The following is a 24,578-nucleotide window of genomic DNA, read 5'->3' as shown; positions in this document are numbered from 1 at the left end:
ACAGCCAAATCTAAGGTCTACCTGCAATACCTACAAGACCCCCCAATTGGCCATGGCATTTTGTCACTTTAAAATAGGAATCTTTTTCCTGAAATAGACAAGTATGTCTTAAACATGCAATTCTGAATCTGAATATATTTTTTTAAGTTGTGTTCAGACACAACACTGTAGCAAACTAACATCAAAAACAGAGCAGTAATTGTGATGAATGGTTTTACCGTTATATGCCAGAATCTGGTTCAAATCCAAACAAACAACAGAGGCAACGAATCACATCATATTAGTTCCAAAAACATTTAATTGCTTTAGGAAAGAGGAATTACAGTACACACTGATCCATTCAGATTACAGGTCACCAATTAAGAATAAATAACTGGCCATGTTAATACAAACTCTTCTTGCCGTCTTTGTACAGTCACTAAAAGAATGGATCAAGTCACTAATATTTATAGTGTGAGTGTTACTCTTAAATCATATTTTGTCTTGTAGATCTCTTAAAAACTTTTCAGATAAATTCATCAAAATTGCTTTATTAAACATTAACAACTTTAGATTTATAGTTAGAAGTGAGTGGAGAAGAAAGCAGCCAGTTTTTTTTGCTCACGATCTTGTTCCCTTTAGAAAGATGTTTTAAGTTCGAGTTGCCCTTTTACCACTTATCTATGGTCAGCGTGCATTATCTCAAGATTATAAAATGGACTAGATGTGTACTTCCCTTGCAGTTTATTAATATAATTACCCATGTTGGCCCGCATGGCATGATTACACCATGATTAGGGTCCGGGTGCGAGTGTGGTATTGTTGCCGATGTGGGAAAAAGCCTCATCTCCACACACTACATTTCCAAAACTGCTTTCTGCAAGTCTGCATTGTGGTTTTGAACCACCTGAAAGAAACGCTGGACTGACGTATGATCCATGTGAAAGGGCAAACATCTTCTCTTCATCCAAAGCAAAGACAAGAGTGTGTTCCAAGCTTATGATACAAGTTCCCCTTTAAGGTGTGCTGTGTGAAAATTGTCAAGTAATACCACGACAGAAAGACCTGGTAGTGTGCATTTAGTGGCAGTCCACTGTTAAAAAATACACCTTAAGATGCCAGTCCCACAGCAGACCTGCTCTGAAAGATCTACTGATGTAGCTTTACAGAATATATATATATTTTAATAAGGACAAATCACATTGTTAATAAAATATACATAGCAATAAGGCCAAGTGGAGCATTAAAAAGACATTGTGAGCACAAACAAAGGCACCCTATTGGTGAGAGTGATTTGATTTGCCGTCCTCATTAATTTTGGCACATTCTCAGGGGAATAATAATAAGGTCACTGTTGATTTTTTTTTGTAATGTGGTGTTTTTGGACTACTCTACTCAGAAGTGTCTGATGCAGAGCAGGAAACCCTGATGCCTCCTTATTTGTCCATGGAGAAAATAAACATGTAAAGTGTAAAAATGAGCCCTTTCTGGTCTATTCCTTTAAAAATAACTGGGTAAATCTATATATACTCTTCTGCAAGTAAGCCGTTTTGGTCCTCTAATATCAAAATGTACAAATCATTACAGTTCTTTGTTATAGTTTAGGAAAAAAAGAGAAACACAATAAGTGGAGGCCGTTTGTCACAGAAACAATCTTGATTAGTGACAATGGGAGAGAAACTAGTGTAGAATTGAGAACAGGCTCTGAGTGAAGAGGCCTGTTTCGGTCGTTCCTCTGTTGTTGCGTCTCAGTTTTTATTCTGCATTCATGTCATATGGGATTAAACTCAAAGGCAACGGGATGACAGGAGGTTTTAATTTATTAGGATAAATGTGTTTTAGCAAAATTTCGATCCTGCCATGATAATTATGATTAGAACAGCACTAATTACATACTTTAATGATGTCATATATCACCATTCATCTTCAGATGCCAAATTCTTTATTATTAGTATTTATATAACCGAAAGCTGAGGTGACCAATATTTTCAAGACAGGCATCAGCTGCCTTTCCCATATGATGTGAATGCAGCTTTTGTCTGGAGAGTCGTTGTTCGGCTTCAGGCAGGGACAAGTGGGCGCTAAAAGTATGGAACTGCTGTAAGTTTGTACCACTTGACTGTCTCCTTGCTGAGGTCAAAGTCTTTGAGTCTGAGCGTGATCCCGCCCAGAAAGTAGTTCTCACGCAGTGACTCGGCACTGAGCACGCTCAGTTGAAGCTCCCGCAGGCCCAGAGTTTCTTTACTGTAGCCACTGTACACCAGCTGTGGAGGAAGAGAAAAGTTCTTATTTGGGTCAGCTGCATCTTGCTGTTGAATGACCCAGTTAACTGCACGTTCTTATTAACTTTGAAAAACGAATCAACTCATTTTACATTTCTTAAACCCAAACCCCTGCCTTCTAGAGGTCAGGAGCAATAAATATATAATGTTAATGATGGCAACAATATTTTTGATTTCCTAACCATCTCATTGAAAGTTGGGTTTCGGGTTTTCCTGGAGATCTTTGTCTTGCGTTTGGAAGTCTTGTGTGGATCAGGAAGCAGGTAGGTTTTAACATACGGGTTGGGATCTGTTCCATCTTCAGAAACCTGAAAATCAACAAGACGTTAAATAGAGCGACAAGAGACAAACAAGAATGGAACAGTATTAAACTGCATCTAAATGATCACTGTGTTTACCAGATCCCTGATGTGCATGACCATGATGAAGAGAGTGCTGTTCCTGTAGGAGATTGAGAGCTTCACTTCTCCCTCCACTCGTCCAGAAGTGGGACTCAGTGGAGGCTCTGCAACAGACACGCATCAAACATCACAAACATGAAGTTAAAATTACAAAACACATACATTTCCAACACTGGTAGAGTCTAAAATGAAGGCCACAGTGCATTCAAATTGCCAACACGATTCTGCTACTGTTCTGTTCTAAAATAAGTATTTTTTTATAAAAAAAAACAGTGGACGCAACTACTTTGCTTTACTTGTCTTTGCTGGTTAGCAAGTGACAAAAATTATTAATTGACATTATTGACTAAATTATGACTATTTTGTTTGAGAACCAATTTTAACTCCTTTGAAACAGAAGAGAGAACAAGAGAGAACGAGAAAGTAAATCTACACACAGTGTGACAAATGTGACTAATACTAATCAAATACTTGCCTGGTGCTTTGGGTGTGGCATCTAAACCTTCCGTCTTGTCATCCCGTGCAATCGGATGAAAGAAAGTGTAGATCAGATCGCACTAAAGGATGACACAGAGGAGCATGGGTTTATTCACTGCCGTGTACAAATGAATGACAAAATCCCATTGAACACTACTGATTTGATTGTGTGTGCATGCCTGAGTGACTTCTGTGGAGCTCCTCATCAGGTTGTGGACATAGTTGTTGAGCTCCAGCTTCCTCTTGGCTGCCACTTCTTTAATGTGGGTGCGGCCAAGCACCATTTTGTTAGGGAAACTAGAAACAAAAAAGATAGTCATGGTATATTCAGTATCACAGGAGCTGCTCCCAAGAGAACATTTGCATATATATATCAAAAGTTTACTGGAGATATGTTGGGTATGAGTCCATACAGTATACTCTTGATGACTCTTGATGAGACGTAATAAGAGGCTGAAGGTCACAGCCAACATGAGTTCCTACCTTGGCAGCTTCCAAAGAGGAAAAAGTATGGTCAGTTTGTTATGGAGCTCCTGGAACTCATCAAAAGTGCGGAAGACAAACTGGGGCTCATTCTGACCATCTCTTAGGATCCTCACTACATATGTCTGCAAAGAGGGGACACAGAGTGAGACAGGTGTTGATACTGTCCCGTTTTACACGATTGATGTCATTTGTTTTAAGACAAATACACCACTGCAGGACTCACATAATGCTTATCGGGGTTGTATCTCTTCTGGAAGGAAAAGATGGTCGCATGGACGATGCGGCCCTCCTGTTTCAGGGTGTAGGTTTTGGGGGAGAAAGACAGTATAGGCTCATCATTGGTCGGCAGGCCAGAGAATCGTAGCTGGGCAAGGTTATGGATAAAGAAGTTGAACTTGGTGGCTACACTTCCCAAACTGGACTCGATTAACCTGGAGAGATGAAGTTAAGAGAGGGGGAATAAGGAGAAAATCACAAAAACACAGTATATCTGATATTGCAGCTAGTGTGTAGAGAGGTTTCATTGCTGTAATGCGAGACAGCATCTAGTGTAATCTTGTTCTCCCTATGCTAATACTGCCATCTGGGGGATTTTGGGTTTTTTTTTGTAGCAGAGAAACTCACACTTATCAAAAATAGGATATACTGAAAACAAAAGGAGCCAAATCAAGTAAAACATAAAAAGATGGCTTGATTTCACTCTTGTTCTGTTCTCAGTTTTAAGTTTGTAAGATTTTACCAGGACACCAGATTAGCTGCTGCTGCTACTAATAATTTTATTTGTACAGTCAGCCAGGTCATAGTCAAGTCCAGTTGCCTACAGCTAACTACTGAAGATGCATATACAGTACAAATGCATTATACACTATACACACATACTTATAGAAACACATTTTGTGAAGTCTTTAAAACAAAGAACAAACACTGTTCCAAAATTTGGGAGGGGTGACAGTTGTGGTGTGTTTACCTGGTGAAGAAGATGGTCGCCTCAGCATCAGTGTTGTGAGGCTGCAGAGCATCAAAAACATACTTGAGATCCTGGGAGCCGGTCAGTTCTGGAAGGCCTGATGAGGTCATCTATGACACAAAGAACACAAAGATGCCTGGTTTTCATGGGGGAAGTAAACAAACTCCTTTAATGATATATTTGTCACATTTCTACCAACATCTATACTTTAATTTCCTATCCAAACACCACCAAAGTTGGCACTGCACACACAGTGGTGCCAAGTTTGATGCCTGTCAAGTCAGTGGACATTTATGAGATTAACAGGCAGACAGACATTTATAGAACTAGATAAGACTAAATCTTTACGATTTTTTATGTGTGTATATATATGTATGTATATATACATATATACTGTATATAAGTAGTATTACCAAGCAAAGTACAGTAAATAAAACCACTGATAACACCAAAGTACCATAGTGCATTTTGTAGCTTTTAGACAGTATATGAAAAGTTTAAAAAGACAAAGCATGAATGAGTTACACACCAACATATTCATCTTCTCGTCTCATAAATAAAAGCCTTATGCCTCATGAAAAGCTCTGAGAATTCCCCTTTGTGTGTGAAAGGTGGTAGAAATAAATTCTTCTCTTAAGAAATACGACATATATAAGAATTGTCTTTTAAAAATAACACAACATAGTCCCGTATGCAGCAAACTATTCATTTACAGGACAACAGAGATGCACTGATTTATTATCAAGACAGGACAGCAAGAGTGCTGCTCTTCTGGCTCTTGCAGGTACAGCTTAACTGGGAGGATGAAAAAGCAGCCAAAACTGCAGAGAGGCACAAAAATCTTAAAACATGAAAGCTAAGGTAGTTATTAAGTCTGCAGAACAAATAGAATCTAGAACTACTCTACAGCTGAGGTATAAAACTTGGCACCCTTAATGCAAATACCCCATACACCATTCCACTGTATGTTGGTGTTAACGTAATCAATGCATAATGTATGCAAACTGTGTGTGTACACTGCGTGTGTGTGTGTGTGTGTGTTCTGTCTCACCAGTGACAAAAGGTTGAGGAAAAGCCCGGAGTGCTTGCGGATGAGGTTGTAGGCCTGACAACACAAGTCTACAAACAGCTGGAAACGGCTGGTGGGGCGCTCGCCTCCATTGATGACGTATGCCATGTCTGATGTCAGGACAAATGGAGCCCGGTCCCTGATAGGAAACACCAAGAGGAGAAGAGACTTCAAGTTTGAATATAGGGTGTGTATAGATAATATATCTTTGGTTTAAACACCTGGGAGTAATCAGTCAGCAAGCTATTGCTATACATTTTGTTATCGCTGTAATGTGCGATGTTAACACAATTTAATGCATTTCTTTAGGACACACCTGTACTCCTCTATTAAGTGCTTGGAAATAACTATAAACCTCCTGGTGCATCAGTCACATGCAAACACACAGCCACATGTCAAAGAGCACGCCCGACTGTCACCTTTTGAAGCTGCCAAACATCTGGGCGTGGCCGAGAAACTTGCCAAAGTCAATGTGGAACATGTGACCGGTGGAGCGCAGCATGATGTTGTCATTGTGGCGATCACAGATGCCCAGTATGTAGGTTGCAACGCAGCATCCCGCACATGAGTAGATAAAGTTCTCCGACGCCTTAACAAGGAGGAGGAGAAAGAGTGAAGCACAGAGTTCATTTTGTAGGATAATCATAAATACATGTAATATTGGGAAGACAAAAGCTTTTACGCTTGAAAAGGAAGTAAAGTGTCCAACAGAAGAGACAGGAAGTATTTCCCTGGTATTTCTAGAGGTTAAGAAACCCAATATATAATATGATCTTGCAGATTTTTGAGGAAGTCATATAGTTGTACAATGAAACCACAGCTTCAAATACAACACAGTTCCATATGATGACAGGTTCATTTTCTGCTATTGTTCCTACATTTTCAAGGTTAGGTATTTGAAGCAAAGTTCAACCTTTGTAGGCATCAAAGGTCAAGCAGTTATACAATGACCATAAACATCAAGAGTGCATAGACTGTGTGTTTTCATTATGATGTCACAAGCAATTAAATGACAGTTAGTTTCATCAACTTTCATCAACAGCTGCTGTGGATTTGCAGTGGAAGCTCCTCAGCTCCTCAGACATATCCTTCATGTGTGTACCTTCTCATACTCGTCCTCAGCAGGGTTGTATTTTCGAAGCCACTCTGCCAAAGGTTTGTCTTTGAAGGATCCGGTGACGCCGTATTCCACCTGGATCTTTCTCAAGGTGTCAGAGGACGGCACCAGCTCAACCATACCTGAACAATACACGTCAATGCAAATAAACAACAAATGAGTAGGCCTGTGATAAAAGAAAATGATTTCTTTTTTCTAGTATGTAGTAGTTTTTTCAAGTATGAAATGGGGGCATTTCATTTAAAGGCAGGGAAGAATGTAATGTAATTTTTGTGTGATTTATTTTGTGGATTTATTTTTGGAGGGCCAATTAAATGGATGATTTTAAATGTGGGATGGATGAGGAACAACAGAAGCACATAATCCCAGACAAACCTAGGATTACGTTAACCTTTGTCGCCTTAAGTGCAGTGTAACATAAAACCAGTGGGTGGCAGCAGAGATCAGTTGACATGATGCAATGCTTATCTCAAAACGTCTACAGCCCTTGCTATTAAAGGTTTATGAAGCAGCTGTTGTTGATTCGATGTAGGATATGGGGCATTTTTCAAAGTAACTCGCAATATGCATTGTATCATGGCCTCTGTAACGTGATACTTATCATATCATGAGGTTGGAGGATAAAGATCCCCTTTAAACCCAAAAAGCAATTCTTTACATGTGGCTCCACACACAACAGCCAGATCTGTGCATTGTTTTTTAAATGGAGAGTCAAAGACAATGATAAAATATTATATAGTCAGATATTTTAGTAGAATTAAATAGCCATTAGACAGACGTCTGCAGAATAATCATTATCAATTAGGTGTTGAAAAAAATTCAGGTTTTATGTGTGGCTAATTGTAATAATAGTTTAGTTCCACGTCAGGATTGTATTCATAATTTCTACTTATGTCATTTTAAATTAACATTATCACCTTTGTCTTTTCCAGTGGAGATGCACTTGAAGTTGACGATGCGTAGGTCCAGCCCCTCCTGCAGCCAGATGCGGTCCATGATGCGGATCATCTGAAGAGCCAACATGTCCTGGCGCAGGTCTTCTCCGACCTAAGCAGAGTGAGAAAAAACACTACTGCCTTGATTTCACTTCAGCCACCAGGGGACGCAACGTTCAGAGATGTATGGACATTACCACCCATTAACTATGAAAGTCTGTGTGTGTGTGTGTGTGTGTGTGTGTGTGTGTGTGTGTGTATATACACATTACCTTGAACATTACATTGATCTCTTCTCCCAGTGGATCGGCATTGACCAGGGCCAACTTGAGGGGAACTGCGTTGGAGTTGAAGAATGAGCAGGCCTATGTGCACATAAAAACAAACAATATGAGATCAACTTCTGAATGAGGTAAGATGTGACAACAGGATGTAAACATGACGGTCTTTGCTGTTAAAAAAAAAATGTTACTGTGCACTGACTTGAGCAGAATAAAACTCAGATGTAAGAGAACTAAGATACAGTTTCTGGATCATAGAAGAGGTCTGCTAATATTCAGTGTGACTGGGGTCTACATGTATTTTTCAATTTAACAATAACTGATTCTATGAGCGCTGAGTTATGCAGTGGCAGGAAAGTGTGGTTACAAGCAAATTCATTTCCGACAGCAAACACATAAAAAAAAGCAAAGCTGCTGGTGCCCTAAGTCTTTTGCACTGTACTGTATATTCATAGCAACTTATGATTTCAACAAAGTTACCGGTATTCTTTATGGATCATGTTATATGAAAAGATTATTAACCCAAATAAAAATAAACTGGAAATATTATATATATGCACATTACTTGCACATGAACATGATTTTCTCCTTATTTAAAGCCTATGTATTGTTAATTTTTTTCTGTGCATGTATGTTACCTTAAAATTAAGTTCTTTGGCTACCAGACTGGGGCCGAGAGGCAGTCGGCAGTTGTTTCTCTGGAAAAAGTTCTGAACGTTTTCAAGGCCATCCTGTAGCGCCACCTGACAACACACACAGAAATTAACATGCACAGATATTATTATCCATAAGCACAATATAGCATATCACAATGTATTATTGTCAGATTGCATATGCACACACGCACTAACCTGTCGCGTTGACCCCCCGGCTTGCCTGACCCTTTCCGCCACCGCTCCCAGCAGGGTCACCAGTTGAGTCTGTTTCTCCAGCTCAGCCCTGAGCTTGACTCCACACAGACACAGCAGGGCACCCAGTACACGTTCATAACGCCAGCCCCAGGCAGGATCCTGCACAGCATCCTTTAGCAGCCTGCAGCCATTACATACATCATAGCTATCAAGACACAAAGATTCTGAGGGAGGTGAAAGAAGATGGATTCCATATTTACAGTGATATTTCTGCATTTTTTTAAATCTGAATTTGAAAACATCTATTTTTTTTTTTAGTTACAAAACTTCATCTGACCAGTAGAGGTAGTGGGCGATGTTGATGTTGCCTTGTGCTCTGGACAGCAGGAAAATGACAAGGGCATTCTTCAGATGACACTCAAACTTTAAGGCCTGGAATGACAAAAGACAGGAGGGACAATTGTGAAAGAAAGGGATTGAACCCATGAAATAGTCAAGTTAAATCATATGTGAATGAGTGAGTGTCTGGGTGAATGGAAATTAGTATTGAGAGTATTTTGCAAAGTATTGATGTACCTGTACAAGCTGTGGCAGATAGTCGGCGAGTTCATCATCACTGCTCTTCTCAATCCAATTTACAGCCACTCTCCTCACCTCTGTATCTGCAAACCTACACACACAATTTCATACATGATGTGGAACAAAAAAACACAATTGCAAACTTGACTTAAGATTCACTTTAAAGTGAAGGAAAGTTTAACCACATATACTAGATATTGATGATAGATTAATTGGCAAAAGTAAGAAATCAACTGAAACTGACAAAATGTGGGTGGAAGCATTGAGAATATTTCATACTTTGAGTCGAGGAGCTCCAATGCAGTGACTGGGGGTAGAGGAGGCCAGTGGTGCAGCAGGGAGTGGATGTGAGCCATGCTGGCCCAGTCCCAGCTAGGTGCACTGGCCAGCACCTTGGGCAGGCTGCTGGGGTGGTCCCTCTTACAGTGAAGCCAGTGGTCCCATAGGATCTGGTGATCTGCCCGCTTCAGCCTGAAGACAGAGCCCAAAACAGACCAAGAGGAAATGTGGGTGGAATGTCAACATGAAAATACAGTTTTATTCAAAAACCTTGTGGTATGCATCTTCACATCAAATCATAGTTCAAGTTATATTTTGTCTTTCTCACAGGTTCAAAAGTATAAACATAAAAAAGTATTAAGTGACTAAGAATGTGGACTTCACTTGGCAGCATCTACAGTAATGTTTAAAACAGGCAAGAGAAAAGAGCACTTTAATTGAGTCATACAAATGTTATATAAAAAAATGTGTCTCACAACAATATGATTCACCTGTGCAAATTCTTTCAGAACATCATTCAGCACAAGTTTGTTATTCAAGACAGTTCTACATGTGAAACTGGTTGTATAAAGTGTTCACTGTGTATAGTTGGTCATTCAACAAATCACACAAGAAACATTTCTTTGGCACTAAGAACAAGTCAAAAATGTGGCCAGTATCCTGATCTGCTATACTGCAAGGCCCTGCACTTAGGACAACTTCTTTCCACTGAAGTTTGCTTTTCTGCAATCGATGACAGTTGTTGATATGTGCCTGACTCTGAGCTACCTGTAGTGATGAAAATGAAAATGTAATTTTAAGGAAATTATGCACTTTCACACACATTAAATTGGTGCAGCAACTTTTGTGGGCATAGACTAGAGGGTAGAGGCTGGACACATGAATGGGGAAGTTCAGAAAGCAGGCAGTGGAAACACAGTGAGAGAGCTCTGTGCTTCAGTGCTGGTTGAGCCTCATTGATTTTGGAAGAGTGGCATATTTCGCTGGAACCAGGTGTTAAAGAGCTGGGCCTGGAGCAGCTGGAAGAGAACTGACACACTGGAGCAGGCAACATGCAAACCTTTATGGGGAACTGTGTCTGGCAAAGTTAGTGGCATTTCTTTAAATCTCAATATTCAAATTTTGTCAGTCCATGGATTCTGGGTGGTCTGAAAGAAACAGCTGTTTGCTGAAGGGGATAAATATAACTAAAAAACTGTTTGTGTGCATGTTTTTTCCTGTATATTTATCTCAACAATGCCACTCCTTTACAAATTCAGTGATGGTGTATTTCACACCTATCTTTTTACTTATTTACTTGTGACAGTAATGGCAGAAAAGGCACACGCCTGAAGTATTAGAGGTACTTATATTTACTCTCAGATCCAAATGTTTGTATTATAAATCTCCCCATTACTTTAGATCCCCCTACCCGAAATTGGAAGCTCGGCTACAGATTTTCTCCAGTTTTCGTCGGAGGTCTGGGTCCAGCTCTTCCTGGGGGATGGGGTCGGGACTGGGAGCTTCCTTGGGTCCCACATACAGAACATCCACAGATGAGTTGGGGAAGTCGACCTAATGGTGACAGAAGATCTCATGTATATCACTTTATTTATTTATTATATAATTTACCTGAGAACAAAAAAGACAAACAACTTTGTTGTTTTTAGAGTTTGAAAAGTCAAAACCTCAGCAAACGTTTTCCTCTTCGAAGTTCAATCATCACTGTCACCTTTTATTTTTGTTCTATTAATATTGTGGTGGCTAATCTTAGGTCAGTGATTAGAATACATTATATTACAATAGGAATGCTTCAACTAATGTATTCAACTAATCCCCTACACCTCTGTCATACAGTTACAGCCTAATTAATTGTACTGTTGCAAAATCGATAAAAAAAACGACTGACAATATGTGACAATCACTACTTAATAATGCATCATGAAGAACTAAACCTGTACTTTCTAATACCACTATGCAGGTTGCAGCTGGTGTCACCACTGACCTGCAGTATAATTCTCTCTGAGGGCATCCTCTTGCGACCGGCTGTAGAGCCAGTGGCAACAGCAGCTCCTTGGGCAGATATCCACAGACAGAGCAGCCTGTTGCCCCTGGCAAGCACCCTGAAACACACAGTCAGAAATAACGACAACAAAATCCAAAGTCATCTTACAAACAGCGTTCACCATATACTTGGCAAGGATGTTAACCTTTCCGATATTTTAAGGCGTTACTATTGCTACCGAAAATACTTTATTCTGCATGCTATGAACATATTATGCATTCCTAGTTTCATGGATGGGTTAATGAAATGGGCCAACTGGTCACAGAACATCTGCATGTAACTTAAAAATCAAAGAGCAAAACAGACCAATCAGAGAACCAAAACTGACACTAAGTGGTCATAAAGTAATGCAAAAATGATTATAAAGGGACCTACAACAACCAAAGTGATGCAAAACAACCGAAAAAAGACGTGACAGATGTCTACAAACAGTGTGGTGATTCTTTCAGTCTTAGGGTCCTATAACAGACAAGTAAAGGGCCAGCCTATGTCGAGGGAACCATTTGCTCTTTATGTGTCCATGTGTCGTTTGTTATTATTGCACTTGTTTTTAAGTACGCTACCCCATAAATTGTAAAATACACTAAATATTAATCCTGCAACCTCTATCTGTTACACTCTCTCCTCACCCTCTGAAGTCAAAGAGTGGCATGGAAACTTTGCCGAGCTGCTCTGGAGCTTTCCTCTGTTTGTTGGAGTCTGGGGATCCACCGACATTCTGGTTCAGCACCCCGAACAAAGTCAGGCTCAGTATGGACTCAAGTGGGAGCACAGCGACTGCAATGGGGAAGTTGATCCTGGGAGAGACGAGGGACAGCATCGGCAGAATGTGAGGACAGTACAAACAGAACATTGTGGTTATTGTTGTCAGGGAAATTTAAAATGGTAAAACAACTGAATGAGACAAGGGTGGAGAGGGAAGGAGGGCAAGGCAATCCACTCACAGTTCATCCCATTTGATGTGGTAGAAGAAGCTTTTGTATGTGCCCACTCTCTTCGATTGGACCGGTTTAAACAGGTTCTTTCCATTGTGGGTGAGGGAGCACATTAGGAAGTACTTCTCATAGCTGAAACAACACAATGCATAGCACAGATTAATATGGCCTTCCTGCCAACACAATCTACTGCATAGAGTTCTATAAAGCAAGAAGAGACAGGCTTGATGGTTTTTAGATAATTAGTGCCTTGCACAAGGGTAACTCAAAGGGAAGTAAGAAAAAATCATCTGCATGGTTCCCAACCAGGCACAGCTTTAGAGAAGAATGAGAAATTAGGAAATTGGTGTGATTCAGTCCACTCACTCACACATTTTATTGCAGTTACTGTCCTATTCTGTTTTGTTGTGTGAAAATGACTAGCACTAGGTGTGACTTCTCTTTCTGAACAGGGCTGTGATTGGTCAAAGTTTCCTGTCATAGGCTACATCCCTCCCAGGCTGGACACAGGGCTTTTTGAGCTGAATATGTCATCTAGACCGAGGATGCTGCTATTAGTAGTGCAATGAATGACACCCCAAAAGCAGAACATTTAAAGTATACTTTATACAGCAATGAGAGGGATTTGTGTGTCAAGTAATGTAATAAAAACAAATAATTTTCAACCAGACATTAGTTCGATCCATATATCATTTTGAGAGTCGTGAGTGAGTAAGGGGTGAAACTACAGGCTCATCAGTTACACATTTTCACTACGCCCGGCTTGAGCTTTTGCTAAGTGCCATCTGTGCTGGCAGCTCCACCACTAGTCATGCTGTCTCAATATGCTAGCATATCGCTGTGGCATCTAGCGGAGCTCCAGATGGATGAAACACACGTCACAACAACGAAAAAACACCCAGACTTCAATTACGTTCCAACACAGTAACACCACAACACAACATGTGCGCCTCGCTACTTATACGGCCTGGGGAATACTATATTCGCCTTCTCCCCCAATGGCCGTGAATTGTGAGGAGCTAAATATTTTTGGAGGTGCGGGTGGAATTACTGTCACTGCAGCAATGTTTGGTACTGGAAATAGCTACGAGGAGACAGTGCTGCAGAAAATAGGCCTGTTATTAAGCAGCTCTTCTCAGCATGAAGGCCTCACTGGCCAGAAAATTACCGTGGAAAGAAGGCACTGCAGCAGTTCTCAAGCTGCCACCACCTCAGCCGTGGTTACACTTCCTACACATTTTGCTTTAACATTTTTTAACCTCTTGACCAAACTGGCTCTTGGCTGTGTCAACAAATAAAATATTAAAAATCCAAAAATGTACACCTAAGTACATTGGTCTGGCGATAACTCTTTTCCTGCGATTAACATATGGAAATCATTCCACATATATAAATGTTATATCCCAGTGTCGTAGAGGCAGGTTTGTCAGAAATTAACTAACCCTGATCCATGGTGCCTGACAGAGCCAAGAACGGAAAATTTGGCTAAGCTCCATCTCAGACACATGAAGGAGATAGTCAGGGTGAAACTGGACACCGACATGGAAAAATAAGCCACAGGGAGGACACCATACAAGCCAGTGAGAAAAGAAAACTACCTGGTTTGACAGCAGTGAGATTGTCCACTGACATTATATCATAGTGTCTCAAAAACTCACTACTTGGTCCTTGCTGCTTGCTAAAAAATTATTATCATACAATGAAAGAATTAATCGCCTTTCACTGCCTTCTGTCATCATCATTGAGCATGATTTTTACATAAGGAAAACTAAGGAAAAATTGGGTGGCACTAAAAATAACAAGAAAATGGCTTCCCATGTAAGAAAAAATGCATTAAAAAAGGTTTTTATGATCCTGCAGCAAAGATAATGCACATTCATTTACAAATGTACGATACGTATATCAATGATTGTGAAGTAAATAATGTCCTATTATAATTAAATAATATAATAGGACAATTTATTTCCAGCCATTGTATCTTTATTGAATACAAACCAGTGATTTAATGTTGATCTGTTTACCTGCTGACCCAGTTGGCCGGGATTCCATGCAAAGCGAAAAGGGTGAACTGAAGGTGGTCTGTGGTGCCAGAAGCTTCTTTGCTGCTCCTTCCCTCCACAGCTTCCTTGTCTGCAGCCTGGGGCAGCGGATGTGACTTGAAGGAGGTGGAGGGGGGACAGAAGGAGCGCAGGTAGAGCTTGGCCACGTTGTAGACCGCCTGCGTTAGCAACGCCATGCTCTCCTCCACAGGACTGGTGTGATCTGTCAGGGTGTGCAGTAGTAGTTGTGTTAATATAAGATTAGAAGTATAGCAACACTGCAATAAATCTAAACCTAACCCACAATAAAAACATTACTCTTTGGACAGGAAGGAAAAAAAATAAAGAAACTCTGCAATAAGACTGGATTCATTTTCTTTTTGTATGAGGCAGTCAAGCTGAACTTACCATTTGATGACTGACCAGAAGATGTGGACCCCAACTACAATGCAAAAACAAGTTGGTCTTAAAAGTACATCCTTATATAATGTTTATAATGTATACATGACCAACAGCACGAGTGAAGAGCCCACCTTGGGTGAGCATGTTCGAGGTACATTGACAGAATGCCGCAGCCTCTTGACCGCCTCTGTAATGGCTTGTGTCTCCACCTCATCCAGAGCACAGCACAGGTTCTTCACAGTCTGCACCACCCGATCCACAGTCTTATACTGAGTACTCTGCAAACAGATGGTCCGTTATCAAAACATCACTCTTCACATGTTCATACCAGCTCCTTTGTTGTGTTGTCGTCCTGATGTGTACTTTTGATTTCAGTGTGTCAACAGTAAAACACATTTTTTATTGTAAGTCAAGAACAACAGGCTGGGTGCCTCATGGAGAGTGGACAATCATGAACAACCCAAACCAGCTCAGTGTGCATACATTTGCATGACGATTGCTAAACAGCACACCTCTGAATGTTCAAGGTACATTCATGACTGTGCATGATGTGATTCTCTCACAGCTTCACAAACCAACGCTGCCTGAAACTAGAAAACACCTCTAAATAACGTCCTTGGAAAAAAATCTTTGTAAAGTTTAAAACTGATGTTCTATCCCAAAAATGTATTGTATTTTGATGTAGCATCTGAGATAGGATCTATAGGGTAAATGAATATCTACTGTATTGGTAAGGGAAATACACAACATTCTAAAATGATGTTCATTTGAAGAGTAGAGTACATATACTAGGCTGTCTACACGTTGAGGTTAATATGTGCAATATGTGCACAGAGCAATGGCAAACATTTCCAGACTTGTCTTGTTTTGCAATATCAAGACCTGGAAAATAACATTTTCCATCATTTCCTCAACTTCCCAAATCTGCACAGGGACCTTGTGTACCTCATTTTGTAGGCAGATGTTGACTTGATTGTGGTAACCTTCCAAGTAGTCAGCCAGGCCTTGTCTGCAAGAAGACACAGAGATGAATGAAAAAGTACTGTAGAAGGAAGAAAATCATAGAGAATATTGACAACTTGTAGAGGTTCCTGCTCATTAACTGCTCATTAGTCCATATCTTCGTGGCACTTTCATACCTTGTGACATTCTCCTTAAAAGGCCTCTCCACCTGGCCCAGGTGCTTCTCTAAGTCTACAGTTGAGCAGTCATCTTCCACCTAAGAAAACAGTGAAAAATTACCAACCATTTATATAAGCTGCCAAGAGAGCACTGTTGTCAGTTTCCAGCAGTGGTTAAACAGTTAGAAGTTGATCTTTACTTTATATTATGTGAAAGTTCAGCTTTAAAAAAAAGAAATCTTTTAAATTCATATACACTAATATGTTGGCTTGATGTAGTGACTTACACTGCGGGCCAAGTCCCTTCTCATGGTGGAGTGAGAGAGTAGTTGTAAAGTGATCTCATTCTCCCACTTCCTGCAGTTCTGGACATACTCATGGCTGCCGAGGCTGTGTTTACTGTGGCACAGGACAACACGGAGGCAAGGCGATGAAAAAGAAAATCACATACTACACGGCATGTAAGCAGAAGGTCGTAAGACGGAGATGTATGACTCCATCAGTGAAGTGGATTGTGTTGTTTTTCAACAGTAGCATAGACTGGATTATGCATTTGTGCAGTGGCAATATTTCTGTTTGTAATTTTTCTCACTTGTTACTTCTGCTGAGGAATTTATGTCTGTCTGCTAGTTTATTTGCAGAATTACACATCATCTACTGAACCAATGTTGTTTTTTCACTTCATGTCCAGGTAGGGACATTTTTGTGAATTTCTCAAGAAATAATGCCGATATCATTATGAAACATGTGTATGTAGAGTGTTTCAATATCTATGAACTGCTCACATTATTTCTACTGTGAAAGGGCAAAAGTGTGTATACAAGGAATTAGTTTGCCATTATTTTTGACAAGTTGTTCCTGGCATAGAAGGTGACTTTCACTTGGGAAAAGGTCAAGAATGATTATTACCAACTTTTGGCATTTGGCAGATGGCACAGAGCTTCAGGCTGTGATTTTTAAAAACATCCATCCTTTTAAAGTATAATCGCATTTAAGTGCTCTTTTTTAGAGCTTGAAAAAAAATTGAAATACATTAATATAATAACAGTAAATGCACATTCTTGGTATGAGCAGAACAGGAATTTTAAGCTTAGTCACAGTGTAGGATTGTGCAGTGTTTCTTTGTTCATCACTTATAAACATATCCAATGTTGAATATTTTGGCTGTCCTGAGCCTTTAAATCTTGGTAGAGCGGTATCCGTTTTCATGTATCCCACATTAGGGGGAAAAGAGGCAAGATATAGAAACGTCACCCAGTCCTTTTTGTGTCCAAGAGGAGGCCAAGATACGGAGTGATACAAAAAAAGATAATGAGAGGAAGAGGGGGGGGAGGAGCAGGGTGCTGAACAAAAGAAAATGATACCCATTTAAAGCCCATCTAATTATCAAAAAGACAGCCTAGTCAGCCTACTTATTTCTTCCAAAAGGTTTTAGAAATATTACTGAAACTTCATTGATGTAATGTTTTGCACTACACAGTTCTGCAAGTACTCACTTCTGCAGCACCTCCTCCTGGCCACAGACTTTGAGCAGGTAGCTGGAGAAGTCGACCTGATCCAGGTCATCATGGACCCAGCACAGAGTCTGGCTGATCAACAACTCCACCGGAGAGCTCACTGACGATATGTGAAGGAAGGAATGGAGAGATAACAAAGACAACAACAAGGTTAGTATTGTGCAGGGGGGTTGAGAGCAGTGTGATGGAGGGACAGTGATAGCACAAAGCCAGAAAGAGGGGGAGAGATTTGTGGCTGGGGAAGAACAGATCAGAGAGAGAAAAGAATAGAAAGGGGACAAAGGGAATGATGGAAAACAGCAAAAAGGTCAAATTATCTTAAACCAAAACCATCTTCAAACAACAGCAAGCATACTATATTCCAACGGAGGACGGAGGTCAAGGGTTGAAATTTAGGATACAGTTTTGGAGGGAGAGAGTCTTCGTCAAAATGACCTTGAAGTGTTTCTACAATTGCTGCTATAGGAAGTGAACTGCAGACCTTAGTGGAATTTCTCTCTATCCACCATCCTGCAATATTATGAATGTCTCTACTTTCTTTTCAAACCAAACCTGTTCTGAGATCGAAAGAATAACACTGTGTGCAGTTTTGAGGTGTGATATCAAATCAAGAGGATTTGGGTTCAGCTCGAGATGTTTATGCGTTTCAATATCTGAAGTGTCCAGCCAAGACGAGACTGGATGGAGAGTGGAAGATTACTGCACACTCTTAACTTATGTGCCTTCACACAAACAAAAGCAGACAGATCGAAAGACAGAAGGCATTTGCATATGCACGCATCTCACTTTGGACTGAGCAGGCACACTCTCAGATTAAAAAACAGGACACACACAGGGTGGAAGACCACCCCGAGCTCCAGCAATAACAGACCTCCACCCTTCAGAGGAATGGTGCATCTTTTCTTCCTGCTTAGGCCAATAGATTTAGGATCACAGGCAAAATAACACGTGGTGCTGGTGGCTGCTGTGGTTCTACACATACCAGAGGTTTTTTGTAACAAAGCAAACGAAACGGGTCATGCCTCATTCTGTCGGTGCTCTGAGGTGGTAACAATTCCCACCCGGGCATTTTGTGGGCACGACTTAAAAGAAGGAAAATTCCTATGTCGCATACAGTTAACCATTTTACACATGGTTGGGGAAAAGTGTTGGCAGGTTTAAAAAAAAATAAAAAAAATTGATGGTTGATTTGATTACCTAAATTCCTACATGTGCAAGGAGAGATTATTGCATCTGTAACCATGCCAACTGTCAGAAAAAGAGTCAGAGACAGGGAAGCAGAGGCAACTGGAAAGATTTCTTTCTACATTTTTAAAAAAATGCTACTTTAACAGGAGCAAAAAAAGACTTAAGGCAAAAAAAAAGCATGTACATTTCTGAAATTCTCAAAAATTGTGAATCACTAAAGTTAACTCATATGCTGCTATTTTTTTTCCCTCACTTCCAGCAGATCTCACCTGGATGTCACACTGTGGTGAAAATTATATGAATATAATTCACCATAGCCTGTGCGGCTTGGATTTTTCCCTCATTGTGAGCTCATGCAACTCCTAATGTAGGTTGTTTTGTACTGCAACGCACCCCTTTAAGGAGCTGTGGAGTAACTATGGTAACGGAAGTGCTGTGGTATGCAAATAAACAGACCCAACGTGAGGCTCTGCTGTCTGGTTCATCCCTACAACTGTAGCTACAGGGGTGTTGTTTCTTTCAGGCATGGTGATGGATGCATTTCTGCTTCAGCAACATTCATTTGGGGAGATGAAAGTGGGGAGCTGGGTTACTCACTCTGAGACATATTATGGCATTGTTGCATTGGTCACCAGTTCAACAACTGGCAAAGTGATGAGCGGTGGTACATGAGCATGCTGTTGCATGTTTCAAATTGTACATTGACAACGTTGGCAATATCATTTAGCAGCAGCAGCAGCATCAGATACAAGCATCCAGCTAATATTTCACCATACGAGGAATAACTGAGACACTCATGTATCATGTAGGTGAAGACTGACATGTTGTTGCTTAGGCAAATGATTGTGTTCTTGTAAACCCTGTGGGTTTGACAGCATAATTACATGCCAACTAACTCAGTTCAAGTTTGTACATTTACACCTACTTTATTCACACATTTTATTTATTATTCAATCATATTTAGTGTCACTTTGTCACATGGTCTAAAGATTCTGGAAAAGGTTCTTCAAATGATCTTTGTGAGTGAAAGAGAAATATCAAGGTGACAAGCCAAATTGTCCGTGTCCCTCACTGTGAGTCTGCCTTCAACTATTTTCTCTCTTTTTACAGCACTGTGACCTCAAAAACATTTCTCTCAATATTTTTTCCCCTTTATGTCTCACTTTTCCCTAAATGTATCCCTCTGTATTTTTTTTTGTTGTTTTGTCCATCCATGATTTTCCCCTCTCTCTTACTCCCTCATCATCTCCCTTCTTAGCAACAGTATGTGAGGAATCCCCTGAAGCCAGAAGTAGTTCACAGCCAAACCCTAGAAAAGCCAGTTGTCCCTCTTTTTTTTGCCTCTTCACAGGAACACAAAAATATTCTTTTTTTTGTGCTGTTGGGCTAATATTTTTTTAAAGCTTAACCTGTTTCATGATTCATAGTAAACACACCATCATTTTAAATTACTGAGAAAAAGATACACAATCTAGTCGTTTCCAATGGAAACAATAGTCAGTAAAGGAAATAAAAAGAGGTTAATAAACGATGACAGATGGGTAATAAAGCTGTGTGAAAGAAGAAGTGAAAGGTGAGAGAAATAAAATAGAACAGTTAAGTTCTTATGCACTGTCAGTAGTAGTGTGAATATGTTATGACAAAACAAGGGTGGAAGGAAAAGCTGCAACAAAAGGGAGGGGTTACATGCTTCCGCAAAACAGTCAAATGGCAGTTATGGTGGTGAATATTGGCCCAAAATCATTATGACGTCAGAGTCAGGTTGATACTTGAAAGTTCAATAGAAAATGTCATCACCTTGAATAAACATTTGCAATAATTTCTGTCGTAATTGGCATGCCAAGTATTTAGGTCAATAGGACAGATGCATGCACACACACAGTCTGGTTTCCATGACTTCAGAGGACATTACATTGACTTGAATTCATTTCCTGGAGACTAACTCTATCCTTATCCATAACTTCTACTGGCCTCATCCTAAACCTCATCCGAACCACAGGGTGTCTGTTTTATACGTGTGTGTATGTGTGGTTGGCTATATACATCTCCAAAGACTTGACATTCACATTGCTTGTAGAAATAATGAGGGCTTAGCCAATAACAGCTCACCAAACACACAAGGAAGAAAGGCAACATTTTGTTTGGGTCCTTAAATAATAAAAAAAGGAAAACTCTTGTCCTTTTTGTCCACCACTGCTACTCCATGGTGAGGGGACAAACCTTTATTTGTGCAGAAAAAGAACGTAGTGTACTTCCCACGACAGAAAAAAAAATGAAAGGAAAAGAAAAAATGGGATGGGGAAAGGAGGGGGTGAAGAGTTTGGCAGCTGTGAAAGTTGTTTCCTTGTTCAGAGCCCTCTTATCTGCAATCTGAGCTGTTATTTCTCAAAGGCAAAGAGGGCACAAGGTTTCTTTTTTGGCAGATTTTACAAAACAATGGTGTGCATCTGTATGGAGGATTATCTGCACTTCCCAAAGTAAAAGTTAAACTATAAAATCTGTTCATTCTGGGAGAAAGTGTGTAAGAATGAAAATGTAATATTTGCTGTTAAAACATACATTATAAAATGTGTTCATTCTGGGAGGCAAAATGGGTAAGAAAATAAATCAATATCTTTGAATTTGCACTTCCTTAATCTTGTAAGAGCTGGTTCAAAGATGGTTCAAATCACAGACACTTTAATCCAAGGTGCTTACCGTCACAGGTGAAGGTTACAGGCTGCTGAGATTCTGAGATTTCAATAGAAACCTTGACAGAACAGGTGTTGTCACCTCCACCATCTCTCTGGGTGATGACAGGACTGAGGACGAAGCCGGGGTTGGTGGAGATGTCACCGTGAGGGAATTTAGAACGCAGGCTAGTGAGGGAAGAGAACAGGAAAAAGTCAACAACTGTTTTGCAGATTTCCATTTTTTTACCTGTACAGGCTACGCATATGGATCACACTTCTTGGCTGAGACTAGTGGATGAATCACAAGTAGCGATTATAACAGTAAAAGTGAGGGAAGAGAGGAGGAACAGCAAACTGGAAGACGAACTAGTATCAGCGCTCAATAACCAATCACTGCCAGTGAGGTTGACTCTGAGGAGTAGAGTAACAGAGATTAAAAGATCTTTTCTTTTTCATTTACACTCTTGTGAGAGGTCAAATATTTTTTTATTTGGAAACAATCTAGAGTGTGTGTTGACCAATGAGCAGCTGATGAATGAAAATCCAGTGTGAACTCTTTTTGAAGCTGTATTTTGGTCATCAACAGCTCAATGTGTTCACATGCTGCAGCCAAAATAACAATGACAGAGTGGTGAGGGTGAGCAAAACATAGTGAAGTTGCAGACAAGACATCTAAACAATGAACTGGAACGTTGTTGGTGCTTTTATGTGAAAAAAATGACAACGCATCCACAAAAGTAAACTAATAAAGAGTCAAATGTTCATGCATGCAGCAGGAAAGAACTTACGCTGCAACGTCTTCACAGAAGGCGACAACCTCCAGGTTTTGTGCCTCTTCTTCCTCCAGGGCAAGGTTCTTCACCAAACCTTTTACTTTCCCCTTGTCCTACAAAAGCAAACAAACACAGAAATTAGGAGCAAAAATAAAATGCATGTACGAAAATGAAAGACAGGACACAAAGGCACTGTAAGGTTGCATGTGGATTATGATGTAGTTTGTCTTTTATTACAAGTCTAGCATATATTTTTATTAATTAATTCCTTAAATCACTTGAACAGTCCCAACTCCTTACGTGTTCATGGTGATCTGTGAGTAGGGATTGTTGAAGGGACAGTTTTATTAAAACAATCTTAAAGCCATGAATTCTTCTGGGTGAATAATACGCGTGTCATCAAGGACAAGGACTTGACACACTTACCAAGGATTCATGGTTTTAATTGTAAGGTTTTTTATGTTTAGTTCTAAATTGACCATTGACCATATTTTCACAGCGATGTGTTAATAAGTCAAAAGAGTTGTAACTCATGCTCTCACACATGCTAGTTTTGCATTCTTTGTGTGGACACTCATAGACATAATGCAATCCCTAGCCCCTTACCCTATCCTTATAAATGCCTAACCCAATTCTAACCCTAAAACCAGATCTTAATCCTCAAAAAGCCTGTTAAAGTTGTGTGAACCAGTCAAAACAAAGCCTACGCAAGACATGTACACACACACAGGTTCACTCAGCCATCCTTTTGAGAACTCTCACTGACTTGTATTCATTTGGACAGCCTAATCAAAGTGTTACACCCAAGGCCTAACCCTAATTTTAACTAAACAACAATTCAAATTTTAATTAGGTTCTGACTCATTTGGACCAGGTGTTGGTTTTCACTGGTCCTGACAAGATCAGTGTTGATGCCAGACAACGTCCAGAAGAGGTAACAAATATAAGAACACACACACACACACACACACAAATTCTGAGACAGCACCCCTGGGAGTTACTCGAAGATATTCCTGGAGACCAGCCCACTGCCGGGAACTCGCAGTTACACTGGGCTTTTTACGGCGATGTGACTGCCAGCGGCTGTGGAATGTGCTTCCTGTGGCACAGGAAATGAGAAGTGAAAGGGTCCCGCCCCTTTCTTTGCCCAAGCTCTGTGCTGTCTGCAAAAGTGCTCAGTCATGACTTGGAAGTCTATGACTCTGACATCACTGCCACTGAATACAGCTAGTAAACAGAGAAGAGGAAGAGAAGGAAAAAGGAGAGCGGGTGAAAAAAAAAAAAATGACGGGAATGCTGCAACAATGCTTCGTCAATCCCCTCAGAGAATTCTGGGAGACTGAGTTTTCCAATTTCAGCATTTTTGTCATGTGCTATGAAGAAACCATAAAGAATTCCTACGGTTGCTTTGCCACAACATATAAGGTCTCTACAGTTCTTAAAAAGTTAACATAATCACTTTAAAGTGTGAGTTTTACTGAAATGTCATACAGTGTATTTTCAGTAAATGTTTATAGATTTATATATATTTACACTAGCGAGCATGAAGGGATGGGCCCATTATAGTTTTTAGATTCATTTTAGATTCAAGTTGAGAATCACACTGATTTATTGGTCATTAACTAATTACTAAAAGCAAAATTGCATTTGATTTGTCCATTCACACACAGGGCTTCACGGTCTTGGCCATGGACAAAGAGGAATAAAACTGCTAATCCTGTGTGATTGGTGGACAACCCACTCTTTCTCCTGAGCCACAGCCACCCCAGTCAAACCATCCTTCCCTTCACACGCCAACCCGGCATGTCCTGGTATTATAGTGGTTATGACACCACAGTAGGACTGGTTTTATTGCATGTCGAACCCCTTCATCTCCTTTTTTGTTTCTTGTTCGTTAAGACTATCAAATAACAGGTGTAGAGCCAAGAAAACAGGAAGAATAAAATCCAACTACTAAGATCACAACATCCAACATGTCACTGTGCGAGTTATAATTTAGAAGTGAACTGCCCCATGAGAGGAGAGCTTGTTTTCAGTGAGCCAAGCTGACCTGACATAACAGCAGGAGAGAGAAATCTCTCGAGTCAGCAGGGAGCTGAGAAAAGAGAACCAAGTCTGACACTGAAACACCTGCAACTCCCACAGGTTTCTCCTGCACCAGTTCTGTCTCACATGTTCAGAATT

The 24,578-nt window shown here is 40.2% G+C and overlaps 1 protein-coding gene and 1 long non-coding RNA gene across 2 annotated transcripts in view; one reads left to right on the top strand and one right to left on the bottom strand.

The window, feature by feature from the left end:
• Nucleotides 1-280: 280 nt before the first annotated feature.
• Nucleotides 281-24,578, bottom strand: part of pik3c2a (phosphatidylinositol-4-phosphate 3-kinase, catalytic subunit type 2 alpha) — a 35,490-nt gene continuing 11,192 nt past the window's right edge. Inside the window, exons 3-33 of the mRNA XM_044037008.1 lie at nt 22,410-22,507; nt 21,647-21,807; nt 17,741-17,861; nt 16,532-16,643; nt 16,263-16,342; nt 16,069-16,132; nt 15,255-15,401; nt 15,130-15,163; nt 14,704-14,944; nt 12,692-12,814; nt 12,377-12,544; nt 11,688-11,805; nt 11,115-11,257; nt 9,704-9,895; nt 9,422-9,515; nt 9,183-9,277; nt 8,846-9,026; nt 8,633-8,737; nt 7,986-8,078; nt 7,696-7,825; nt 6,764-6,900; nt 6,081-6,250; nt 5,644-5,800; nt 4,593-4,702; nt 3,849-4,056; nt 3,623-3,747; nt 3,319-3,436; nt 3,138-3,219; nt 2,660-2,766; nt 2,444-2,569; nt 281-2,243 (exon numbers count right to left, since the gene is read on the bottom strand). Coding sequence (XP_043892943.1) covers nt 2,061-2,243; nt 2,444-2,569; nt 2,660-2,766; nt 3,138-3,219; nt 3,319-3,436; nt 3,623-3,747; nt 3,849-4,056; nt 4,593-4,702; nt 5,644-5,800; nt 6,081-6,250; nt 6,764-6,900; nt 7,696-7,825; nt 7,986-8,078; nt 8,633-8,737; nt 8,846-9,026; nt 9,183-9,277; nt 9,422-9,515; nt 9,704-9,895; nt 11,115-11,257; nt 11,688-11,805; nt 12,377-12,544; nt 12,692-12,814; nt 14,704-14,944; nt 15,130-15,163; nt 15,255-15,401; nt 16,069-16,132; nt 16,263-16,342; nt 16,532-16,643; nt 17,741-17,861; nt 21,647-21,807; nt 22,410-22,507 — 4,023 coding nt within the window. The 3' untranslated portion in view covers nt 281-2,060. The remainder of the gene's footprint in view (nt 2,244-2,443; nt 2,570-2,659; nt 2,767-3,137; nt 3,220-3,318; nt 3,437-3,622; nt 3,748-3,848; nt 4,057-4,592; nt 4,703-5,643; nt 5,801-6,080; nt 6,251-6,763; nt 6,901-7,695; nt 7,826-7,985; nt 8,079-8,632; nt 8,738-8,845; nt 9,027-9,182; nt 9,278-9,421; nt 9,516-9,703; nt 9,896-11,114; nt 11,258-11,687; nt 11,806-12,376; nt 12,545-12,691; nt 12,815-14,703; nt 14,945-15,129; nt 15,164-15,254; nt 15,402-16,068; nt 16,133-16,262; nt 16,343-16,531; nt 16,644-17,740; nt 17,862-21,646; nt 21,808-22,409; nt 22,508-24,578) is intronic.
• Nucleotides 12,461-13,350, top strand: LOC122776458. Its single transcript, XR_006361217.1, has 2 exons — nt 12,461-12,576; nt 13,135-13,350. It is a non-coding gene; the product is annotated as an uncharacterized LOC122776458 (long non-coding RNA).

Source organism: Solea senegalensis, linkage group LG10 (genome assembly GCF_019176455.1).
Source record: "Solea senegalensis isolate Sse05_10M linkage group LG10, IFAPA_SoseM_1, whole genome shotgun sequence".
In the NCBI taxonomy this organism is placed as follows: Eukaryota; Metazoa; Chordata; class Actinopteri; order Pleuronectiformes; family Soleidae; genus Solea; species Solea senegalensis.
Note: the sequence above shows the minus strand (reverse complement) of the source record. Positions and strands in the feature narration are given on the sequence as shown.